Here is a 20,358-nt window from a genome sequence, read left to right as displayed (position 1 = left end):
TGTATGTTTAATATATAATATATATTTGCTATTTAGAACTTCAAACAATGTCCAATTGTACAAATTAGGGTGCTTCATTATCTCATCCTAGCATAAACACTTTTACAAAAAAAAAAAATGTTGATAACAAAACAGTAAACTGAAAAACTCATACGTCGACCACAATCTTTGTTGTCTCACTCCAGTCCGGCAGGCGGCAGTAATGCCTCGTATGCTTCGATATGTCAGCCGCCAAAACGCTCATTTCACAGAAGAAATATTTTTCTTTTCGGAAGAAGATCCCCACAAAGCGGCCCTATTTCTTTTCAACCAGATAAAGTCGAAGAATCCGAAAACCCACGATGTACGCCAGGACAAATACCGGCAGCACACATGGAGACTTTCAGGACAGAAATGGAGTGAATTACGTGACATCGACAGAGTCTTTCGGCCACTGCTCACAATTGTTCTGGAAAAAGGATCCGAACGACTCCGGAGTAAGAAAGCCAGCTGCCACCAGCGTTAGCTAGCGAGCCCAGCCAAGCAATAGCTATAACAAACAGCTAATGGGGCCATATTTTATGGACTAAGGATTTGACAAAGTGTATTTTTTTTAATGGGGTTTTTAGTTGAGTGGGGAGTTGAACGCATTTTAGCAGCGCTGTGTGTTCTGAAGCTGCAAGTTATGACACTGAACAGCTTCGTTAGCTTCCTGCTATCGCACCAATCGTCATGCTGAGCGGCTCATGGCCTAGTTTGATTTTTAGCTTCTGAGCTAAATGGCTTGTAATTATTATGTCTTGTATTTTGTATATATTTTGCTCCCAAACAGTTTAAGTGCAATTGAGGGTGTGTCCCCAGCATTGTGGTAGCGATGTGTTGTCTGGAGACACCGAGTGGTGAAGAAATTTCATTTAAATTTAGCCAAGCATCACCGAGCTAATGCTAACATCAGACAACACCGAGTGCGGTCGGCTAACAGAGCCCGTGCAAAACAAGGCAGCGCTGAGAAGCAGCGGGTTTGTTTTGAGCGGAGCCGTGTAGAAAACGGCGCTTTGCAAAGGTGTCTTCCATTGTAGTGAATGATACGGCAGTAATTGGAGCAGTTATAGCAGCAGTGTATGCTCATGGCTTGCAATATTGTTAGCGAACAGCGCAAAGTAAACACGACCAGGCTGTCCCACAGGAAACGGGAGCGGAAGACGCCCCGCGGAGGACTTTGAAAGACCTCTTTGTGATGCCAGACTGTACGGTTCATTCATGGTTGCTCTCAGCCGGCAGATTATATGTACAGCCCACACAGACACCCACACATTAATATATATGTTAAAACATGTTTCTACATTTGAAAGTGGGCTTTCGCTGTGCAGTTTCATCACGAGTTAATTATAGTGAGTGTGTAGATTTCTTAATTTGGGTTGTTGAATTTCCGAATAATTTGATTTGTTTGTTATTCCCAGAACTGTGTTATTATTTAGCGGGGTCGGCAGCACTTAACAGGTCTCACTTACCTGATGTGAGCCATGTTTAGATTGTAGCTGTCAGGGAGGTGTGTTAATTAATTAGGTAAAAGTTGGGTAGATTGGTTCAGTGTATCTAATTAAGTGGCCAGGGAATGTGCTGTTAAAGTGAATAACATGATCTCTTTTTTTGTGTACTGTTGAATTTGTTTTCTTTGGTTACGCTCTGCCAAAAGTCTGCATAGTAAACAAATGTATATGCAGAAAGTGTTTTTTTAAAGATTCAGTAAAATGGTGCCATCCCCTGAAAAACATTTGTGGGAGAATATATGCATCTACAGACATGTCAGAGCTGGGCAGGGAGAGGATTGAGTTTGCACACTGGACTGTGGTGGTGATGTGATTTAGAGTTCTGCTTCTGGCCATTTTGGCATGAAAAGCTTAAGGTGTAATTTGTGAATTTCTTTCTGTATGACTGGGCAAATCATCTGAATATTGTAAGATGATACTGAATGCCTATGGAAAGGAGCATTAAAAAGACTTGAGTGTAGCCAATATGTTTAGTTAGCCTGCCTGGCTATCCAACGGTCAGCACTGGATTAATGTCAATCAAAAAATGCAGCTTTTGTTCCCGCATTTAGCAGCACCTGTCAGGTGTGGTCCGATTGGGTCTTCAGCACTCTACTACTACGGGCCAAGTTTGCTGTAAATTTTAGGCTCATGTAGCTCCTAATGTACACACAGTTGCCGTCAGTGATGAGCTGTCTTTTTCTCACATTTACATATTGTTTCCACCTAACATGTCTTCGAAAGAAAATCCATGTCGGACAGTGCTTTCTTTGGAACAAGGTGCAACAGTGTTATATGGCTTGCCAGTGCAAAACCATATCTTAAATTTTAGGTAAAATCTTATCAAGGCTATATAAAATAATTTGTCCTGAACACATCCCTCATAGTTCGTCATGTAAGCACTCATTTGCAAAGGTGTCATTGCCACGCAGTGCCTCTACTGTGAGCAGAATCCTTATACTGAAAACACTTAATGGAATAAGACAAGCTTAAGTTAACCAGGAAACAATGAAATCGTAGTAGTTAGTAATGAAACATTGAAGAATAGACTTGACATTATATGCATGTTGTCATACACTGCTTTAATGTTTTCTTCTCCTCTGTGACAGCCAAGTTCGACCATCAGCTGGTGTGACCAGCTCCCTTCGTCCTCAGCAGCGCTCTCCAGTTCCAGTCTCTCTTCAGCATCACTCTCCAGCTCCAGTCTCTCCTTGGAGTCCCGAGCGCCGGCGCCAGTACCGGCAACGACGGCATCTGACGACATGGAGTCAGATGAGAGGCCGTACGTCTGCGACATGTGCAGCTGTGCCTACAAGCATGCCAGCTCTCTGCTCAACCACAAGCTCACCCATAAGACTGGAGACTTCAGGTGCACAATCAGGATTCTTTTTACATCAATTATTATTAAGATTAATGGACCCTTTTTCAGTTTATGTCAGTGAAGATGCCAAAATATTGTAAAATAAGACACAGCGCTTCTACCAACTGACTCTTTCTTCAATGGCATCAGGTAAAGGTCACTTATCCCCATTCACCTCTAACTTCCACACTAATTCTGTCTCCAAATCTCAGGTGTGACTTTTGTAGCAAGCCCTACACCAACTACATGTCCCTGCGTAACCATATGCGAATCCACGGTCAGAAGCGCTACATGTGTGACCTTTGCGGGAAGGCCTTCCGTTTAGCCAGGTACCTCCGCAACCACCAGAGGATCCACGATGATGGGCCCAACCGCTTCGACTGTCCCTCCTGCTGTAAGAGCTACAGGACCATGCTGGAGCTTGCACAGCACCGCTGCACTGCAGCTACAACCAACCAGGTGGGTCAGAGTGAGGTGGTACTGGGAGTAGAGTTGATGGTGCCTAGGATGGTGGGTGTTGGGCAGCATTAATATTTGTAGCAAAATTTATGTAATGAGTGCTTGATGACAATGTAAATCTTTGAAAACAGGTTACAAATACATAGTGATTTTTATTTTTATTTTTTAAGGGATCAGTCGTTTCCAAAAACAGCGGGTCAATGTTGTTTTATCAAATTAAGTTTTAAGGGGGGGGGCATTTTCATGGACTGGTTGCAGCTGTACATTAATACACACACAGAAGAACTTCACCTGACATGAATAAATGTTACACAGGTTTAAAACAATTCGAAGACTGTTTGAAATTACACACAGTTACATTGATTGTTATGACAGGAGCTGTAAAACTCCACTGACAAACTTCCCAGCATTGACTTACTTTGCCTAACTGTTGTCTAAATGTGTCAGACATATTGAAATACAGCTGTTGGAGGGCTGCAACCAACAGTTGTTTTCTGTCTCAATTATTTGATTTTTTAAGTTTATAAATTGTCAGAAATTGGTACAAAATGTTGCTCAGCTTTTCCTAAAGCCTAAGTTGATGTCTTCAAATGACTTGTTTTGTGCACAACCCAAATATATTTAGTTAACTGTTATAGAGGAGGAAAGAAACCAGAAAATATTCATATTTATGAGGCTGGCAGGGCCCTATAAAATCTGTTTTATTTGTTCCCAAATTCCGTTTTTTCCGTTTTAATTTTTGGAAATTCCATTTTTTTTTCCTCTTACTCTTATACTACCAAAAACTGTGTGTTTTTAATGTAAATGACTAAAATGTGCACAAATTAAATAGAAATTACCTTAAATTTACATTTCAGTACTGTACCGTACAGTATATTAAAGTGCATCAAAAACATTTTGACTTCATCATGTCTTCATACAGTAGTATATTTTGTGTTTTTATGGGTTTCATTTGGGTTTCATTGAATAAAAACATGGTCAGCTCTCAGGCAGATCCAGTAAATGTTTGCTTAACAAAATTGTTCTGAAAATTGAAGTTGTAAATATTAAAAAAATTAGCAAAGATGACCAACAAAATGAGAAATTACACTCGTGACGTTATGTCAAGTTAGCATACTAACCAGCTAGCAGTGAAAACGGCAACCCTCCCCTTGTCCTCTGAGCTCCCAGCCCAGGCAGAGTCAGCTAAGAGCGCTGTGGCTAACGGGGCTAACTAGCTAACAGCAGCTACTAGGCCTTTTTAGATAGAAAAGGCAGCACATTTGCTTCAAGGGAAGGACGACAATGTGCCGGCCTGTCTTTCTAAAACCGAGGCGTAATATTCCTCCTTCTCCAAAAGCCGCCTCTGAGGTAGGCGTAAACATGTGACGTGACGTGAAGCTCGAAGTTGGGCTGTGAACAGTGACAACGAATTTGTCTTCAGAATAAGAGCTTTACATTGCACCCCATTGGAGTTTAGAACTGGGTTCTTAGCGGGGGGTTTTAATTTGAAAGTAGCGACCGGTCTTAGCTTGCGGACACAACAACAAGCTAACACAACTAATCAGCTACAGAGACCGAGGAGACGCTGCATCTCCTGGATCTCAGCGGCTGTCCAGTTGTTCATCTTAATGTCCGCGGATTAAATGATGGACTGACTGCTGTGATCAGCTGTTTCCTGGTTTTAAAACTCCCCGGCTGTGGGTCGCACAACAGTGCACGTCATCGACACCTCTGCCCACCTCAAGCAGAGGCCGGCACATTGCCGCCTCGTTTTTAGATAGCGGGCAAGGCGGAAATAAGTGTACCCTCCGAGGCGGAAAATCGGCGGACCAAAACAGACCCCCAATTTGGCGGCTTGGTGCTCTGTCTAAAAACGGCTACTGTTAGCAGCAGTTAACAGTCACTCTGGTATTATATGCAGATAATATGAATCGGACAGGTGGCTAACTCTCACGCATTACACCTTTTTAATTATGATTTCTCAGGTCTGCTTCTTTGCAAAACAACACCTCACCTGACAAATAAAAGTTGTGCGGGAACTGCTCGGCTCTGTACTGAGGGGTTAATGTGAAGTTTCTCAGCTTTTTCGCCGATGAAGACTGAGCAATGGGCAGCCGTTTCGCGATGCTTACGTTGTTTTGACGGGGAGCTCAGTCTGTGGAGGAGGGGGACGGCGGCGACTTGTTGTGCCACCCAGATTTGCTTCCCTCCGTGCAGTTTTTCCCAGACATACGTTCCTCTTCCACACAAACAGCTTGTCAGTCTAATTATGTCAATCCACGTTAAAAAGTAGATTCCGTTTTAATCGGCCAATTCCACGATTCCGTGATCGCGGAAATCATAGGGCCCTAGGCTGGAATCAAATGATAGACAATTTTGTTTTCTTTAAACAATTACTGCGAGCCATAATGACAATTATTAGAGTATTTGCTGAATAATTTAATTGTTGACAAATAATCGACAGTAGTGTGCACCTCAATCAGGGCCTCCCCACCAATACATGTCAGACAGCCTAGATGAGAAGCTGCAGGAGCTAGTTAAGTCAATTCAGTGCTGGATTAATGCCTGTTGTATTTCTTGTCATTTCACCCCTTTTCTTAATAAGTAAACTGTTTGTTATGGATTATTAAATATTGGGTGACCAAAAGCAAAATTAAGTTCGCCTCCATTCATGGGAGCACCCTAACACAAGATAAGGGGGGCCCTTATTAAATCTTGGGATTTTAAAATCACTGCAGTTATTGGTGTGAACCCCCAATAAAAGTTGTGGTTCCACTCAACCGTCATGATGAAATGAATGAGATGTGGTTATTTAGTGCTACACAACAGCACTGTCCCCCTCCTGCACCTGCTGTAGGGCTTTGCTTTCTCACTGTGTAGCATGCTGTGTCTGACACGTTGTTGTTTTTAAAAGAGGAGGTGGGGGGTGGTGTGCTATACCCTGCAGGAGGCAGAGCACTTGTGCAGTGACCTCTTGAGTGGCAGTAAAGAAGAATACAGCAGCCACATTTTAAACTTTAATGTTCCAGGTTAATATTAGACTGCTCTCCTGGTCTGTTCCATCAGTCACGCTTTGTTTGTGCTGCCATTTAACGTTAGAGACCATGTGGAGTTTGACCGACTAAAGACTGATCATAGAAGGAATTGGAAGACACAGAAATTCACGGAAAAAGACTTCTGTCTGACCAAGTTCAAACTCAAATTTATCGGCATGTTTGTTAAAATATCTGCAGAGGTTGAGTTTCAATTCATGCGACAAGATTTATTTCATTGTTTTTGTTTCTGTTAAACCCATTTCACTGTGGACTGTGATAAGAAACGGGCTCTGTTGCACTGTAACCGCAACATTTCACTTATGAGTGAATTAAAGTTAATTAAAAACAAATTCTAAATTGATTTTTAAAAGTATAATGAACAGTAAATAGATGATTGATATTATTTTGCTTATTTTGTCATAATGCAGAATGTCCAAAAACTAATTTTGATGCTGTCCCACTTTAATTCTAAAGTAGTAATATTTTAATAGTCAAACCCAACAGTCCCTGTTTGTATTCCCATCCTCCATATCCGAGTTTCATGGAAAACCTTTCAGTAGAAGGTTGTAACCCCTCTTATAAACAAACATGCATACAGGTGAAAAAACATAATCTCTTTGGTGAAGGTAATTAATGTCTTCATTGAAGGTGTCTTTGGTTATTTTTTAGAAACCCTCATCTCCGAAAAAAAAAAAAGGCATCTACATCGATGCCAAAGCCCCATTGAACAAACAAAATAATTAACTAAGGTTTGGCATCTAATGTTAACAGCTTCACTGTACTTAATAATATAGTTCTTATGAAAGGAAGTTAGTTAAAGGAGAATTTCGGTCGATTTAAACATGCAGCTTCATTGCTCAAGCTACCCTTGACTTGCCAGTACCGAAGACGCAGTTAAATCCAGCGGACTGGAAGTAGACAGACGGCGGCGGCGGCGTCTTCCCTCCGAAATAACCGCAAGAAAGAGCGCCAGAGTGCACCTAGTTTGTGTAATTATCATGTACACCATATACGAAGTGTACAAAGATGTAGCTTCGTCTCGCTCTTCGTACGCCATCTTTCTTGAATGCCGAGGCAGCTGGTGACGTAAAGAGGTCAGCCGGAGGTGGCCCCTGTCACCACTAGTTGAAATGGATACAGCGCCACCTAGTGTACCGGGGTATGACATGTAGGGCTGTAACTAACGATTATTCTGGTTGTCGACTAATGTATCGATTATTTTTTCGATTAGTCACGATTATTTTGGCAGCATCTGTTTCTACTTTGGTTTTTACCTTCATATTCTCAGAGCAAATTAAAAACCCATGAAACATGCATTTGAAAACATAATATTTTGAAACAACTGGATTTTTAATATGTCAACTGAACTAATTAATACTAATTATTACAGTTTTTAATTGATTGAATGTATTAAAGAGCCTGTCTCCAGCTGGCCTCTTGGCTGATGACACATGGGGCAGCACAACCACACTTGTTGTCATTCGAGATCTGTTGCATTTTTAATAACTATGAACTTTAATAAATTACTTTTTGGTTGCACACTAATGGATGAATATGTCTTAAAAATGCAAATCCATTTCAGTTTGATTTGCTTGTAGGTTTGTAGGCTATTTTTTTTAAAATAACTCAAAATAATGACTGTTTCCAGCTACAAAAGGGCAAATCTCTCTCCTCCCTCCATTGTTGTTTTGTCGCTGCGTGGTGTACATGTGAGTTCTCCTCGTGCTGAAAACATGACTTTTCGCACACGTGACCTCAGTCCTCGAGGCGCAAGAAAAAGCAAAAATATATATTTTTAATGAGGAAAATGACAGAATAATAGTAACGCACAGTGACTTTAGTAAGCAACTTTGATCTGATTACTGGTTTGGAAATATTAACGCAGTAGATTACTCGTTCTGAGGCCGGGCCGGGCCAGAATCACACGTAAATTTAATGTCATATATAGAAGATGGGAGGTTACTGCCCGAAAAAGTTCCCAAACTTTGGACGTGTTTCGTTTCGCTTTCCTGCTCTCTTCAACATGTTCCGCCATCATTCATATTCTTCTTCTGCTGCCGAACTGTCTTCTTCTTCTATGCCACACTGTGGTGCGCATTCTAGTAGCGGTGCTAAAGCGATTTGCTCCGGCTCAAATCTTTTTCCTTTTTTTTTTTTTCAAATGATTATAAATAATAACAACAATAATAAACACAATGCGTCGACGCACAAATTCCGTGTCAACAAATTTTTATTGTCGACGTAATCAATTATGTCGACTAATCGTTGCAGCCCTAATGACATGCTCCGGCCAATAATCCGATTTTCTCACCAGCATGTATACTCAGATAATTGCAGTTGTCTGATTGAGTAGCATAGTCGAACTATGGCTGTAATCTGACTAAGCTGTGCATGTAAACGTACTGACTGATGCCTTATGTGGGAGAAACTGTGTGTGTGTGTGTGTGTGTGTGCGCGTGTGTGTGGGTGGGTGGGTGGGGCAAGGCATATTTGCATTATTTGTTAGAAGTGTGTGCATGTAACATTAAAGCACATTTTTCTTGACCCTCTGTCTTCTCTGTTTGCCAGCCCTCCTGTAGAGAGAGCATGCTAAGCAGTCAGGGTTAGACCAGGGTTAGGCTAAGTTTAGGGAAAGACTCAGGGTTTAGACGTCAAGGAATTAATATAATTCAGTGAATTTCCCTCGCAAGTATAGTAATCCAAATTATGTATGTGTGTGTGTCTGTGTGTGTGTGTGTGTGTGTGGGGGGGTTGGTTCATAAGAACCGGTTCAACTGCCCGTCCTGCTTTAAGAGCTACCGAACCATGCTGGACCTGGCCCAGCACCGCTGCAGCGCCGCGGCCAAAAACCAGGTTGGTGTGAGCGTGAGTGAGCATGTGTGTGTATGTAGTGTGTATGTTGCGTGTGTGCAGCAGATTGAACTGTAGCTGTTAGGAAGGGCCAACTTGTACAGGAGCTTTAGATGTCATGGCCAGGAACAAACTGGTACACTTCTGATTTAAAGGCGTCATGTGGCTGTGGCAATAATGAGTGTTGTCCCTTGGCGCCGCCCTCTGTCTCAGTGTTACTGCACTGGTGGCAGTGTTTCCTTGACTTTTAACATAAAAGCAAATGTGAACTATTGATGGCTGTCACAGCAGGTGTCTGACCATTACATTTGAAACTCATGCACAACAAAAACAACTTCTGAAATAATTTTAAGCTCATCAGAGTGAGGAAAATTCACTTTTCCTGCAACTTCGGACTTACTTATATATTTCTGACCTCCAGTTTTAAGGCTGGTACAACAACTGTGGTAAGTGGGCAACGAGACCATTGACACCCCCCCAACAACTGCATATGTAATATTGAGGCCCAATCTTGAACAGGGGCCCTGAGTTAAACTGTTGGGTGGTGAATAATTTAAGCATATGCTCTTTAATTGGTGCAAGCTCACAACAACTAACTACTAACAAACTGTAACTGTTTCTACTGTGAACAAATCCCCTCCATCAACAATTCCAGTGTGAGTGACGAGGGACAAAATCCTGTGTTACGACTTTGAATAGCTGAGCTGAAGCTAAAGTGATGCTCCAGCAGTTTGACAAATTAAGTGTTAAGTTTAAAATCTAAAAATTTAAAAGTTTTTAGGAAAGACCTCCCTTAACCTACCATTAAATGTAGTGCCTTCTAATTTTTGCATTAAATCAGTTTACCAATCCAATAGAGCTTGTAAACTGGATTTTTTTTAAACCTGACTAAAATGTATTTTACATATCACATTGCCTTGGCAGAGAATCTGACATCATTTTACTGTAATGCAGCTTTTCAAGCTTGGAAAAATAAATACAATACTCATGTCATATCACTATACAACCTAGGCTTTTCTTGTCAACGTATATGAGTCAAACCTTCGTGTAAAAGCATAATAACGACGAAAGAGGCACTTTTAAGATTTACCGTATTTTCATTTTCGGGTCAAACTGATTTTCAATGGGAGTGCTTGGGGCAAATTAGCGATGGCATCAAATTTGCTTTAAAAAAAAAAAAAACACTAAGAAGGCTCGACACAACATGAAACTTTGCTTGTAGTATCACCAGGGTCTCTGTACACAAACGATGTTCTCCATGCGCGTGTTCATGTGTAGAGTTTACTGAGAAGAGAGTTTTTGGACAACTCATGTTATCAGATGTTCTCTCCGCTCGCTGCCATCCTGCCAGTGAGAAGTATCAATCTCCAAATGCGACGTAACACCTACACCTTCACTGAAGTTGAAAAAGGAGCCTCATATAAGAAACGATACTAAAATCAAAAGCTGTAAAAGTCATGTGAGATATCGCGTGAGGTAGTTGTTGCCGGAAAACAGCAGCGGTCCACCTTAACTGTCCTCCATGTGAAGTCGCGTTCGCAGATCGATACTCCTCGGTTGCCATGACGGCGGCTAGCAGAACAAGCATCTGAACAACATGAGTTGTTCAAAAACTTTCTTTTAGCAAACTCTGTGTACACAAACAATTTTCTCAATGCTCGTGTTCATGTGTAGAGACCCTGGTGATACTACGAGCAACGTTTCATGTTGTGTCGAGCCTTCTTACTGTTTTAAAAATAGCGATTTTGATGCAATCGCTAATTTGCTCCAAGCACTCCCACAGAAAATGATCTTGACCTGAAAATGAAAATATGCTAAATCTTAAAAGTGCCTCTTTTGTCGTAATTATGCTTTTACACAAAGGTTTGACTCATATACATTCACAAAAAAGCCGAAGTTGCATTTTAGCGAGAGTTTTACTTTAACAATATAATATTAATATAATGCCAAGCCGTAGTAAAATATAAACATAACAGATATGAATGATTGTCAGAACTATGAAGGTAAGACCAGGGTTGTGAAAGAAAATGCAGATTTGGAGGAAGGATGAGGCTAAATTACATTCACATAACATCTATATCAGCAAAATCACAGAGTTCTCTTGGTTAGAGTATGAGTTGATATGGCAAGTCTCTTCTATAGGTGTAATGGTTCCAGAAGATATATGTAGAATTATGTGGATGGTTGGTAGAATTATTGTGTGAGTGTGTGTGTGTGAGGGTGTGTGTGTAAGTGTGTACAACTTGACCACTCCATCTCCTCACATGAATAGGTGTACATAGGGATAGGGTAGTGAAGGGTAATTAGTCTGTCAGACACGGTTGATTTCGCCTGAGTGGCACAAGAGGATTAAAGATCTGATTCACAGTTCATCACATTCATCCGTCACCTCTCTTCCACTGTATCTTCTCCCAGTCTGGTCACAACTGTGAGCAGTACTGGCATGCATGTTACACAAACAATATGCATGAAGACAAGTATGATTTACAAAATCCCTCTTCCTCCTATATTTCTCTCTCCACCTCCTCCCCTCTTCCCTCCTCCCATCCAGTCTGGCGGACGTCGTAATTTCTCCAATAATGCTCGTCGTCAGCAGCAGCAACAACAACAACAACAACAGCAGCAGCAACAGCAGAACAGTGCTAACTCAATGATGCAGCAGCATGGAGGACACGGCCAGCAGGAATCCCTGCCCTCCCACTGCGTCTCCCCCATGTCCCAGGGTGCTGGTGTGAGCAGCCAGTCTGTGCCTGACCCCCACCAGGTAAGGAGCAGGACAAACGCTGGGGAATCGATAGCACTGTTGGAGATGTGCGTGTGTGTGTGCGTGTATTTTGAACTACTGTCTTTCAGGCATGTGATTTTTCCAGATTTTTCTGGAAATCTGGATTTTTCGACATGAAAATGTGACCCCGTGAATCATGCAAATCCGCGTTTTTTTTTTTTTTTGTTGGTTTTTTTTTGGGGGGGGGGGACCACCAGACCGCCATACCGCCATTAACCACTAATAGGTTTTAACAGACCAGGTGTTTAATTCCCTCCTCACAAAAATCCGGGATGAGAATGTCACAAGCTTCTCCAACTTCTGGGTGAATTCTCTGGCATCCTTCTGCCAGTGAAGTTGTTGCGGCGGAGGAAACAATTATCCAACCAGCACTCGCTGCAAACTCCTCATCTCTGCTGTCACTCACGGTGGCGTACATTTGTTTCACCGTCGTCCTGATCATTTTGCGGGACACTCTCTCGTGGCGTGCCCGTTTGCTGATAACTAATTCCTGCATGTTTATCTGAAGCTCCTCGCTAGCCTTCTTCCTCCCTCCAGCAGGCAGCCTGTCCCTCTTGCTGTCCTCCTCGGACAGACCCTGAAGCTCTGTTTTATTTTTTTGCCAATCTCTCCCTCTCTTGGGGTCTTCCTCTGCATGGCGATCATCAGTGTGATGACTGACAGAAAGCAAGCACGATACGTGAAAAAGGCGAAGAAAAAAATCTTGCAGTGTCACTGGTCACGTCTTCTTCCTTGGTGTTTTTTTTTTTTTTTAAATAAATTAGACTTGGCATTAATTTGGGAACTTGCGGTTATTTACCAAAATATACACCTCCACCCAGCGTTTAAAGGGGACCACATGATGTGTTTTATAATGTGTTTATGTGTTTACAGCTGCTAATGTATGTAACGCTGTTACTGTGATGACACATGACAGTTAAATATTGAATTTGTCTATAATAACCACATCCTGACATGTAACTGTGATTTTTGATAATCTAAGCACTAATAATAACAATCATGACAAAAAATTAACAAAGACTGCAGATCAAGATAAGAAGCTGTAACTGGCAGTGAGCAGCTCTCTTTTCTGTTAGCAGTGAAGTGATGTACTCCATGACAGAACATGTAAATATATTATAAATAACATTTAATGGTTAAAAAAAAAGTACAGTTGCAGTAGGCTTCTATTCTAAATATGCAGCATATATATTGTTTATTATATTATCATTATCATTTTTATTACGACTACTATTTTTCTGCATATTCTTGACTTTGAATGGGAGCTGCTGTAAAGCATTTCTGTTTCTGATTCATATATATTATGCAGTCAAGTTAAATTAAATGAACCAAGACAGATGTCACATTTGCATGTCAGGGTGTAGTTATTATAGACACAGATTCAATATTTAAGTGTCATTTATCATCATAGTAACAGCATTACATACCAGCCCCCCCCCCCCGCTACGGGGCCGTATAATTTCCTGCTTTTTTATCTTTGTCCAATCACATCCCCGGTCTTTCCCAGCAGGGCCGTCCCAGCTCGGTGTCCTCCCAGAGCAGCCAGCAGAGCATGAGGAGCTCGTCCTCCAACAAACACGTGTCCTCCTCCAGCGCCACCCCGTCCTCCTCCTACTCCCTGCTCCAGCCCCTGGTGCCTGAGGTAAAGGAGATGAGCTCGGGATACACTAGGCTGAGCGCCAACCCCATGGTAGGAGAGAGAACCTCCACTCATCTGCCGTCTGCTGGCTAGCTGCCTAGCTGCCTTCTCCCTGTCTGGCTACTAACATCAGGAGAGAGGGACTCCTATTTAAAGGCTTTCCGTATCCACCGGGAGTCTCTGCTTACAGCTCATGTCTGTCCTCTGTATGCAGAGACGCCCGGTGGACACAGTCGTAGCTCTCTTGTCAAATCTTTTGGGTTTTAGTCTGCTGTTTTCATTGAAATTATTATTGGGGCCCAGAATGGAAGGGCTTTCTACAACATCACAGAAGTAGATTAGATCAGTGCCCTGATACATAAACATCCATCTTATGTGGTAGCTAGACAGGCAATACAGACGCATACTGTCTGATGACTAGTACTGGTATGCTATAGTAAACAAACGATGATCATTTTTAAAGACCCCTTTGGTGTTGCAGGTAAAGTAGAATACTGAACAAATATTTGTCATTGGCACAGTTAAACCCTAGGAAAAACAGCAGGGTGTGCTTTCCTTTGTTCATCAAGAAAAGCGAGTCCAGAGCTCAAGTGCCAATGGGCCCAGTTGACCCCCAGTCTCACTCTAACTCTGGGCACATTATAAGCCTGATGGTAGCCCCACTAGGTTCAATCGGAAAGATAAGTAGCTTTTAGTGCAGTTTAAGGTTGATGCCTTCCCTGAACAATGCTCCCAGTACCCAGCAAATCAAACCAGCTGACTAAAACCTATTCTTTCACTTTCCTCTGAACTGTGGATCCTCTCTGGTGGTCGAACACTACTAACTTGGGGCTGTGCTGCTAACTTAATCCTGTCTTTCACACTTTGACACTAATCATTCACTCTCCTTTGTGTTGCACATGATGTTGTTGTTGTTTGTGCTGCACATTTATCATATACTGCTGAAACTGTTATTCATAATGCCCTCTCTGGTTAAACAGAAAACATGCATCATGTTTAATATATTAGGCTAGAGATGTACTTGCTTTTTAACCCTGTGTTCACAGTCAACTGATAGTGTTTTGAATGTAGGTGTTCACATACTTGCCTGTATACTGGAGGATTCCATTAGAGGCACAACTTAGCTCGTTGTCCCTGCTGCTGCTGACATACTTACTCAGTGCGTTTACATGACACTCGAGAAAACCGAATTTCTGGGTTAGTCCAACTATGATCGGATTTTTAAGATGCATGTATACACCTTAGTCTGACTAAAATCGTAGCGGATCAGATTTCTCATAGTCGGATTAAAACACCTAGATTATTCGATTGATAGTCGCATTACTCCTGCATGTATACGTTCCATCAGATCGGATTCGGATTTTGCATTCTGCGCAGGCTCGAGATTTTTTTCCCGGGGCTGTTTGCCAGAAGTAGAAATGGAAATGGGTACAGCGCCACCTATCGTACAGTAGTAATCTGACTAAGATGCGCATGTAAACGTACTGACTGACTCCAGACCCTGCCAAATCCCCATACCTGCCCTTAACTTGCCCTATCATTAGCGTGTGTACTGCATCTTACAGACGCATAGCATTCATTTCTGACGATGTGGACAACCGACACTCTTTACGACACGGAATATGCGAGACAGCCCCCATATCAGGGTTCAGGGTTCGTTAGTGAAATCCTTGAAAGTGCTTGAATTTCAAAGTTGTGTTTTCAAGGTCTGAAAAGTGCTTGGATTTTAGTTTAAGTGCTTGAAAGTGCTTGACAATATAACTCTGTGTCTTGGCAACATTGGGATCAGACTGGATGGTTTTCTCATTACAAGGAGAAATAAAATCAGTGTGTGTGTGTGTGTGTGTGTCGTCACACACGCAGCCTGGTAGGAATAGAGAAGGATGGCTGAGGAGAAGGTGAATTTGATGCAATTTGGACTGATGACACGTTCAATATTAATAAACTTTGATGAATAAGCGAAAAGCTTATAAAAGTTTATGTCAAAAAAGAAAATTACAGGGTGCGCTCAGGTCTCTCTTTGTCCCGGGGCAAGTGTACCTGAAGAACACCAAGTGGCTTCCCTTCTTTTGGATAAAACTTTGTGTTCTCCTTTAATTTCTAAAGTTTTTCCTATCATGAAACATCATTTTAGATGTTTACAGCATAATACAATAGGGGTGTGCCAAAATATCGATACTACGATATATCGCGATATTTTGTCTTGAGGTACGTTATCGATACACTGGTGCCAAATATCGATATTTAAAAATGTAAAAAAAAAATATATTTTTTGGGCCACCACCACAACCCCTCTTCGGAGGACAGCTTTATCTTTATTCAAACATAGGTAAACAACCAAATAAAATAAAAAAAATTGTTTAAGTAGCTCTGAAACCCACACATATTGATATTTAATGATAGTTGTAGTCAGTGTGTGTGTTAAGATGAGACACTGTGCAATATACTCTTTGTTTACTTGGCTGTCATTCATGTGAAATTGATTGACAATGTTTTGTAATTCCTGTGAAATGGATTCAGTGCAGTCAATAAATTCTGAATTTCTTCAGTGACACAGATATCGTGATGTATTGTGGATGAAATTCCTTGCAATATATCGATTATTATTAGTGATATTATCATTATCGTGGGCAAAATATCGTGATAGTATCGTATCGCGAGGTACCTGGTGATACCCAGCCCTATAATACAATGTACATAATTGTGATAAAAAGTGAAAAAAATAATCATGAGTGTATATATATTCCTGTAGATATGTATTTTACCCCAGCCATAAGGTGCTGGAAAATTTTGTAAATGACCCTTAAAAGTGCTTGAAAAGTGCTTGAATTTGACCTTGAAAAATGTGTACAAACCCTGCCATATGTACATGAACGTGTTGTTACAAACAAGTATATCTTTGGCTTGAATTGAATTCTTTAAATCTCCACGTTGGCATCTGCAGGTCCAAAAAGTGCTTGATTCAAAGTCTGGTGTTCTATTCAGTCATCTCAAAGGTCTGGTATTCTGAGAAATGAGACTAGGGTTCAAATGTCATTATTCATGTTAGTCTATTTTAAATGAAAAATCTGCGGATTCCAAGTCCATGTGTAAAATTCGACTACACAAATTCATGCTACAAATTTAATTTAACAATGAAATAGGTTTGTCTGAAAAAAAGCTTTTCTTTCTTTTCATGGCAAGAAAAATAAAAGCAAATCTGTATACATCATAATGCGTAACTGGCTCTTTGAAGAGGACATTAGCCAAGTGGTTAGAGGAAAGACATAATTATTACATATTCAGTCATTAAAATTCATGAACTGCTGCCACTATTTACTGACTTTCAGCTAGTGCTGTGCGATATGGACAACATTTTATATCATGATATAGCTAATTTTATATCCCAACAACGATATATATATATCCCGGCGTGTCTTTAAGTGGTAGAAAAGATTAGATGTGTTTGAGTCGCTAGTAACAAGTTGTTGGCGGCATGTTTTGCAGATTACCATTGTCTGGTTGGTGTCTGACTTTTTAAACCAAAGCCAAACGAAGTGGAATTCCGGTTCCTCCTTTTCGGCACAAATCTTCTTGGGGTTCTGCTTCTGTATCCGCGTCTGATGTAACGTTACTAGTAGCGTTATTTTCGTCTTCCATTGCGCTCTCCTCCGTCTCCGCCATGCTGCTTTGCCTCTGTTTACTCCCGAGCGACCGGTGCCGGAAACAAGTCCTTGCGGGTGATGTAAGAATGCTACCACAAAGCAGCAGCGTTGCTGCAGTTACATTCGCTTTCATACAATAAACTTGTTTTGAACTCAAAATGTCGATATCCAACGGTCATTCTGATGTTGAGTTGTGCTTTAGACGGCGTATTAAATTACAACCGTAGCGTACGTTAACGTTAGGGTAGCAACAGTGCTAATCAAGTAGCCTACATGTTAAAATTACGATATAAACAACAGAGGGTTATATCCTACAGTAGACATTTTTATATCGCACTACGATATATATCGTAATATCGCACAGCTCTACTTTCAACTGCAGATACCGTACACACACACAGATTTGAGTCCACATCAATACAATTAAAAGCGGTGTTGCCCTTCTCTCCATCTTCTCCTGTGTGGTTCTCACTCAAAACTACACCTTCATTGTTGCTTTCTGCATTGTTGCTCTTGGTTTCGTGTGTGTTTTATATTTTCCCAACTCCTCCTTTCACTCACCCATTGAACTTTACCAGTGCATCAATCTGAGAAGTCACTACGCTGACACTGATTCTTGTCCTTTTCTTTTTCTACCCCTTTTCTCTCCCTTCCCAATCTTTGTCTTCTTTTTCTTCTCTCTACCTTTTTTTCACATCGGCTCTCTCTCTCTCTGGCTCCCTCTCTTCTCCTCTTACAGCCGAAGCACCAGGACACTTTCTCTCTGGCCCCCCAGCGGCCCCTCACCACCATCAACCCCATCGGCCACTCCCTCCATCCGAACGGAGCTCCCACGCTCAAGCCTTCCCCAGTGCCACGCACCATCCAGGCCATGCCCTGGGAGCAGCGCTCTCTCTACAATCAATGAGACCCCCGGGAACCAGCCGCCCCCCTCTTCATCGCGTCCACCACCACCCCCTCACACCCACCTCTTCCTCCTCCTCTCTCCACCTCTTTCGGACCCAGCATCAAGGAGGGAGGAGTTGGGACGACCCTCCACCGCCTCACCCCTCCTTTGGAACTTTGTGTTTGGGAGCGGGGACAGGCATGTTGAGAACTAGTTGAGATTGATTACTGAGTAGTTAGGTTTAAAAAATGTGTTGCCTTGACCCTCATGTATGATCTATGCCATGTACTGGATATAAGTTAAATTGTCTGTCCTCTCACTAAGAATTTATCTTCCCATCCTCCTCTCCTGCTCTAGTTATGAAAATATCTATCCTTCCCATTATGAATAGTGTCTCTCCCCACCCTTCCCCTCTTTTCCATATGTTAAATGAAACGAAAGGCTAATTTTATCAAGCGTGTGTTCCAAACCCTGACAGATGAGGGATTCCAGGACACTGAGTTGTCCAAGTAAATGTGACAAAATTTTCCCTTCAGTCTGATATGTTTTTCAACATAAAACCCAACTTCTTTTGTGAAATGAGGCTTCTGGAAAGGAGAAGTGGAAACATGACTTGCTTCTTTTTTCTTTCGTACCCCTTCAGCGTGCTCCAGAATGAAGGTTGTGTATATTGTGCGTTAGGATGTGTCATGACTATTTCAAAAAGCTGTTTTTGTTCTCTCTGACGTTACAGCACCCACACCTCTCATCTCTGAGCATTAACAGCAAGGACCACGACAGAAACAACTTATTGTTCTGCCAACCATTTTTACATGTACGTGCCAGTTTGGCCTCTGTGTTTTGAAGACTGAAGCCCTGCTGTTGAGAAGGACCTCAGTGTTCCCCAGCCACAACTACCAACATGGACAGTTTGGTGCAGTTATCTTCTTTTAACACACAACTGAAAACTCACTTTTTTCTAAACTTGCATCTGACTGGTGGCTTGTTGTTATTGTAGTTTTAATAATCTGTTGGCTGGGAATCAAATCTAGAAGAGAACAGTCCAAGTCTCCATCCCATTTTGTTCAGAACTGACTGTTAACATGTTTGTTCCTTTCACTTTAAAGCACTTTAAGACAAGTGCTGTATAATTATTACTGTCTGTCCCACTCACTATCTAGAGCTGTGTCGGCTGGAAAGATGTAACATTGCCTTACATCAACCTCTCATCACGACTAAATCACATGATCACCAGTGACTTAGCAGCAGTACTGGGCCGGTTCAAGCCCATAACACGGCTGTGTCTGGAAGTTACAGTGGCCAAAATACAGTATGTGTGCAGCTCTGGATCCCCCAGCCCCACCTCGGCTCAAACACACCCTCCAGTGTTGCTTTTTCTGTAGAACACGTCATGCCTACGTCTCACTGCTCCCAGGATGGATTTAGATAACACCTACCTGCAGGATGTTTCAATAAGCAGCCAGCCACAGTTGGCCGGGTAGCTCCAAATAAACAAATAAAAGATGAAGTGAATTTTGTAATTTTGACGAATAACAGTTTAACCATGGATCCAGTTTGTAGTTCTGTTACGTTATCTCGCTAACATGGTGTTCATTGAAATACCCACAATTCTACTGACATTGTATTATCTCTTTTTAAAGTTGTTTCTATTTTTATTCATGACATGTTTTCATTGTTGCTTTCTCTCTCCTTGTAAAGTGTCTTTGAGTATTTAGAAAAGTGCTATACAAATAAAATGTTTTATTATTATCACCATCAGTGCTGCTCTTCATATGTATAAGATGAGATGATTGCTGTTACCTGCCAATATTCTTTAGTACCTCCACCAGTGAAGTTGTTTTCCCTGTCGTTTGTTGGTTGGTTGGTTTGTCAGCAGGATTACGCAAAAAACTACTGAACACATTTTTTAAATATTTTGGTAAATTTCTCATTGAATAATGCATGGATATTAATGAAAAAATAGGCATTTTAAGATAGCTGGGATCCACACATTCCTAAATTTGGCGAGTTTAAATTATGGTTAAGCCATTATGGGTGGTTAAACAAGTAGTGTGATACAGGGCTGTTGGGTTTAATATTGGATCAGTCGATTTAATTAAAAGTGGACTGCTATTTTAGTCTTTTGATATTTTTTGAGAACTAAAATGATGCATGTCTAGATTTTGCGCAAAGTAGACTTTTTTTGATGGACAAGAATGAACATTAGGCTC

The 20,358-nt window shown here is 41.4% G+C and overlaps 1 protein-coding gene across 4 annotated transcripts; it reads left to right on the top strand.

The window, feature by feature from the left end:
• The first annotated feature begins 230 nt into the window (after positions 1-230).
• LOC115575861 (zinc finger protein 646-like) lies at positions 231-19,906 on the top strand. Of its 4 annotated transcripts, none has more exons than XM_030408244.1 (7): positions 231-476; positions 2,618-2,877; positions 3,081-3,327; positions 9,108-9,197; positions 11,746-11,958; positions 13,490-13,669; positions 18,002-19,906. In XM_030408244.1, exons 1-7 carry the CDS (start codon positions 342-344, stop codon positions 18,167-18,169), a joined length of 1,293 nt encoding a protein of 430 aa, XP_030264104.1. In that variant the 5' UTR covers positions 231-341; the 3' UTR covers positions 18,170-19,906. The 4 variants fall into 4 exon arrangements, with proteins under 4 accessions (XP_030264104.1, XP_030264105.1, XP_030264103.1 ...); XM_030408245.1 differs by having other exon boundaries at positions 13,487-13,621; XM_030408243.1 differs by having other exon boundaries at positions 13,487-13,669.
• The last annotated feature ends 452 nt before the right edge of the window (positions 19,907-20,358 follow it).

This window comes from Sparus aurata, chromosome 23 (genome assembly GCF_900880675.1).
Source record: "Sparus aurata chromosome 23, fSpaAur1.1, whole genome shotgun sequence".
Taxonomy (NCBI): domain Eukaryota; kingdom Metazoa; phylum Chordata; class Actinopteri; order Spariformes; family Sparidae; genus Sparus; species Sparus aurata.
Note: the sequence above shows the minus strand (reverse complement) of the source record. Positions and strands in the feature narration are given on the sequence as shown.

What these genes read in the sequence shown, in the direction of transcription:
- LOC115575861 (XM_030408243.1), top strand. Translation starts at nt 342, where the DNA reads ATGTACGCCAGGACAAATACCGGCAGCACACATGGAGACTTTCAGGAC. An exon ending in CTGCAGCTACAACCAACCAG is followed by an intron (nt 3,328 to 9,107) that starts GTGGGTCAGAGT and finishes TTGGTTCATAAG; the next exon opens with AACCGGTTCAACTGCCCGTC. An exon ending in GCGCCGCGGCCAAAAACCAG is followed by an intron (nt 9,198 to 11,745) that starts GTTGGTGTGAGC and finishes CCTCCCATCCAG; the next exon opens with TCTGGCGGACGTCGTAATTT.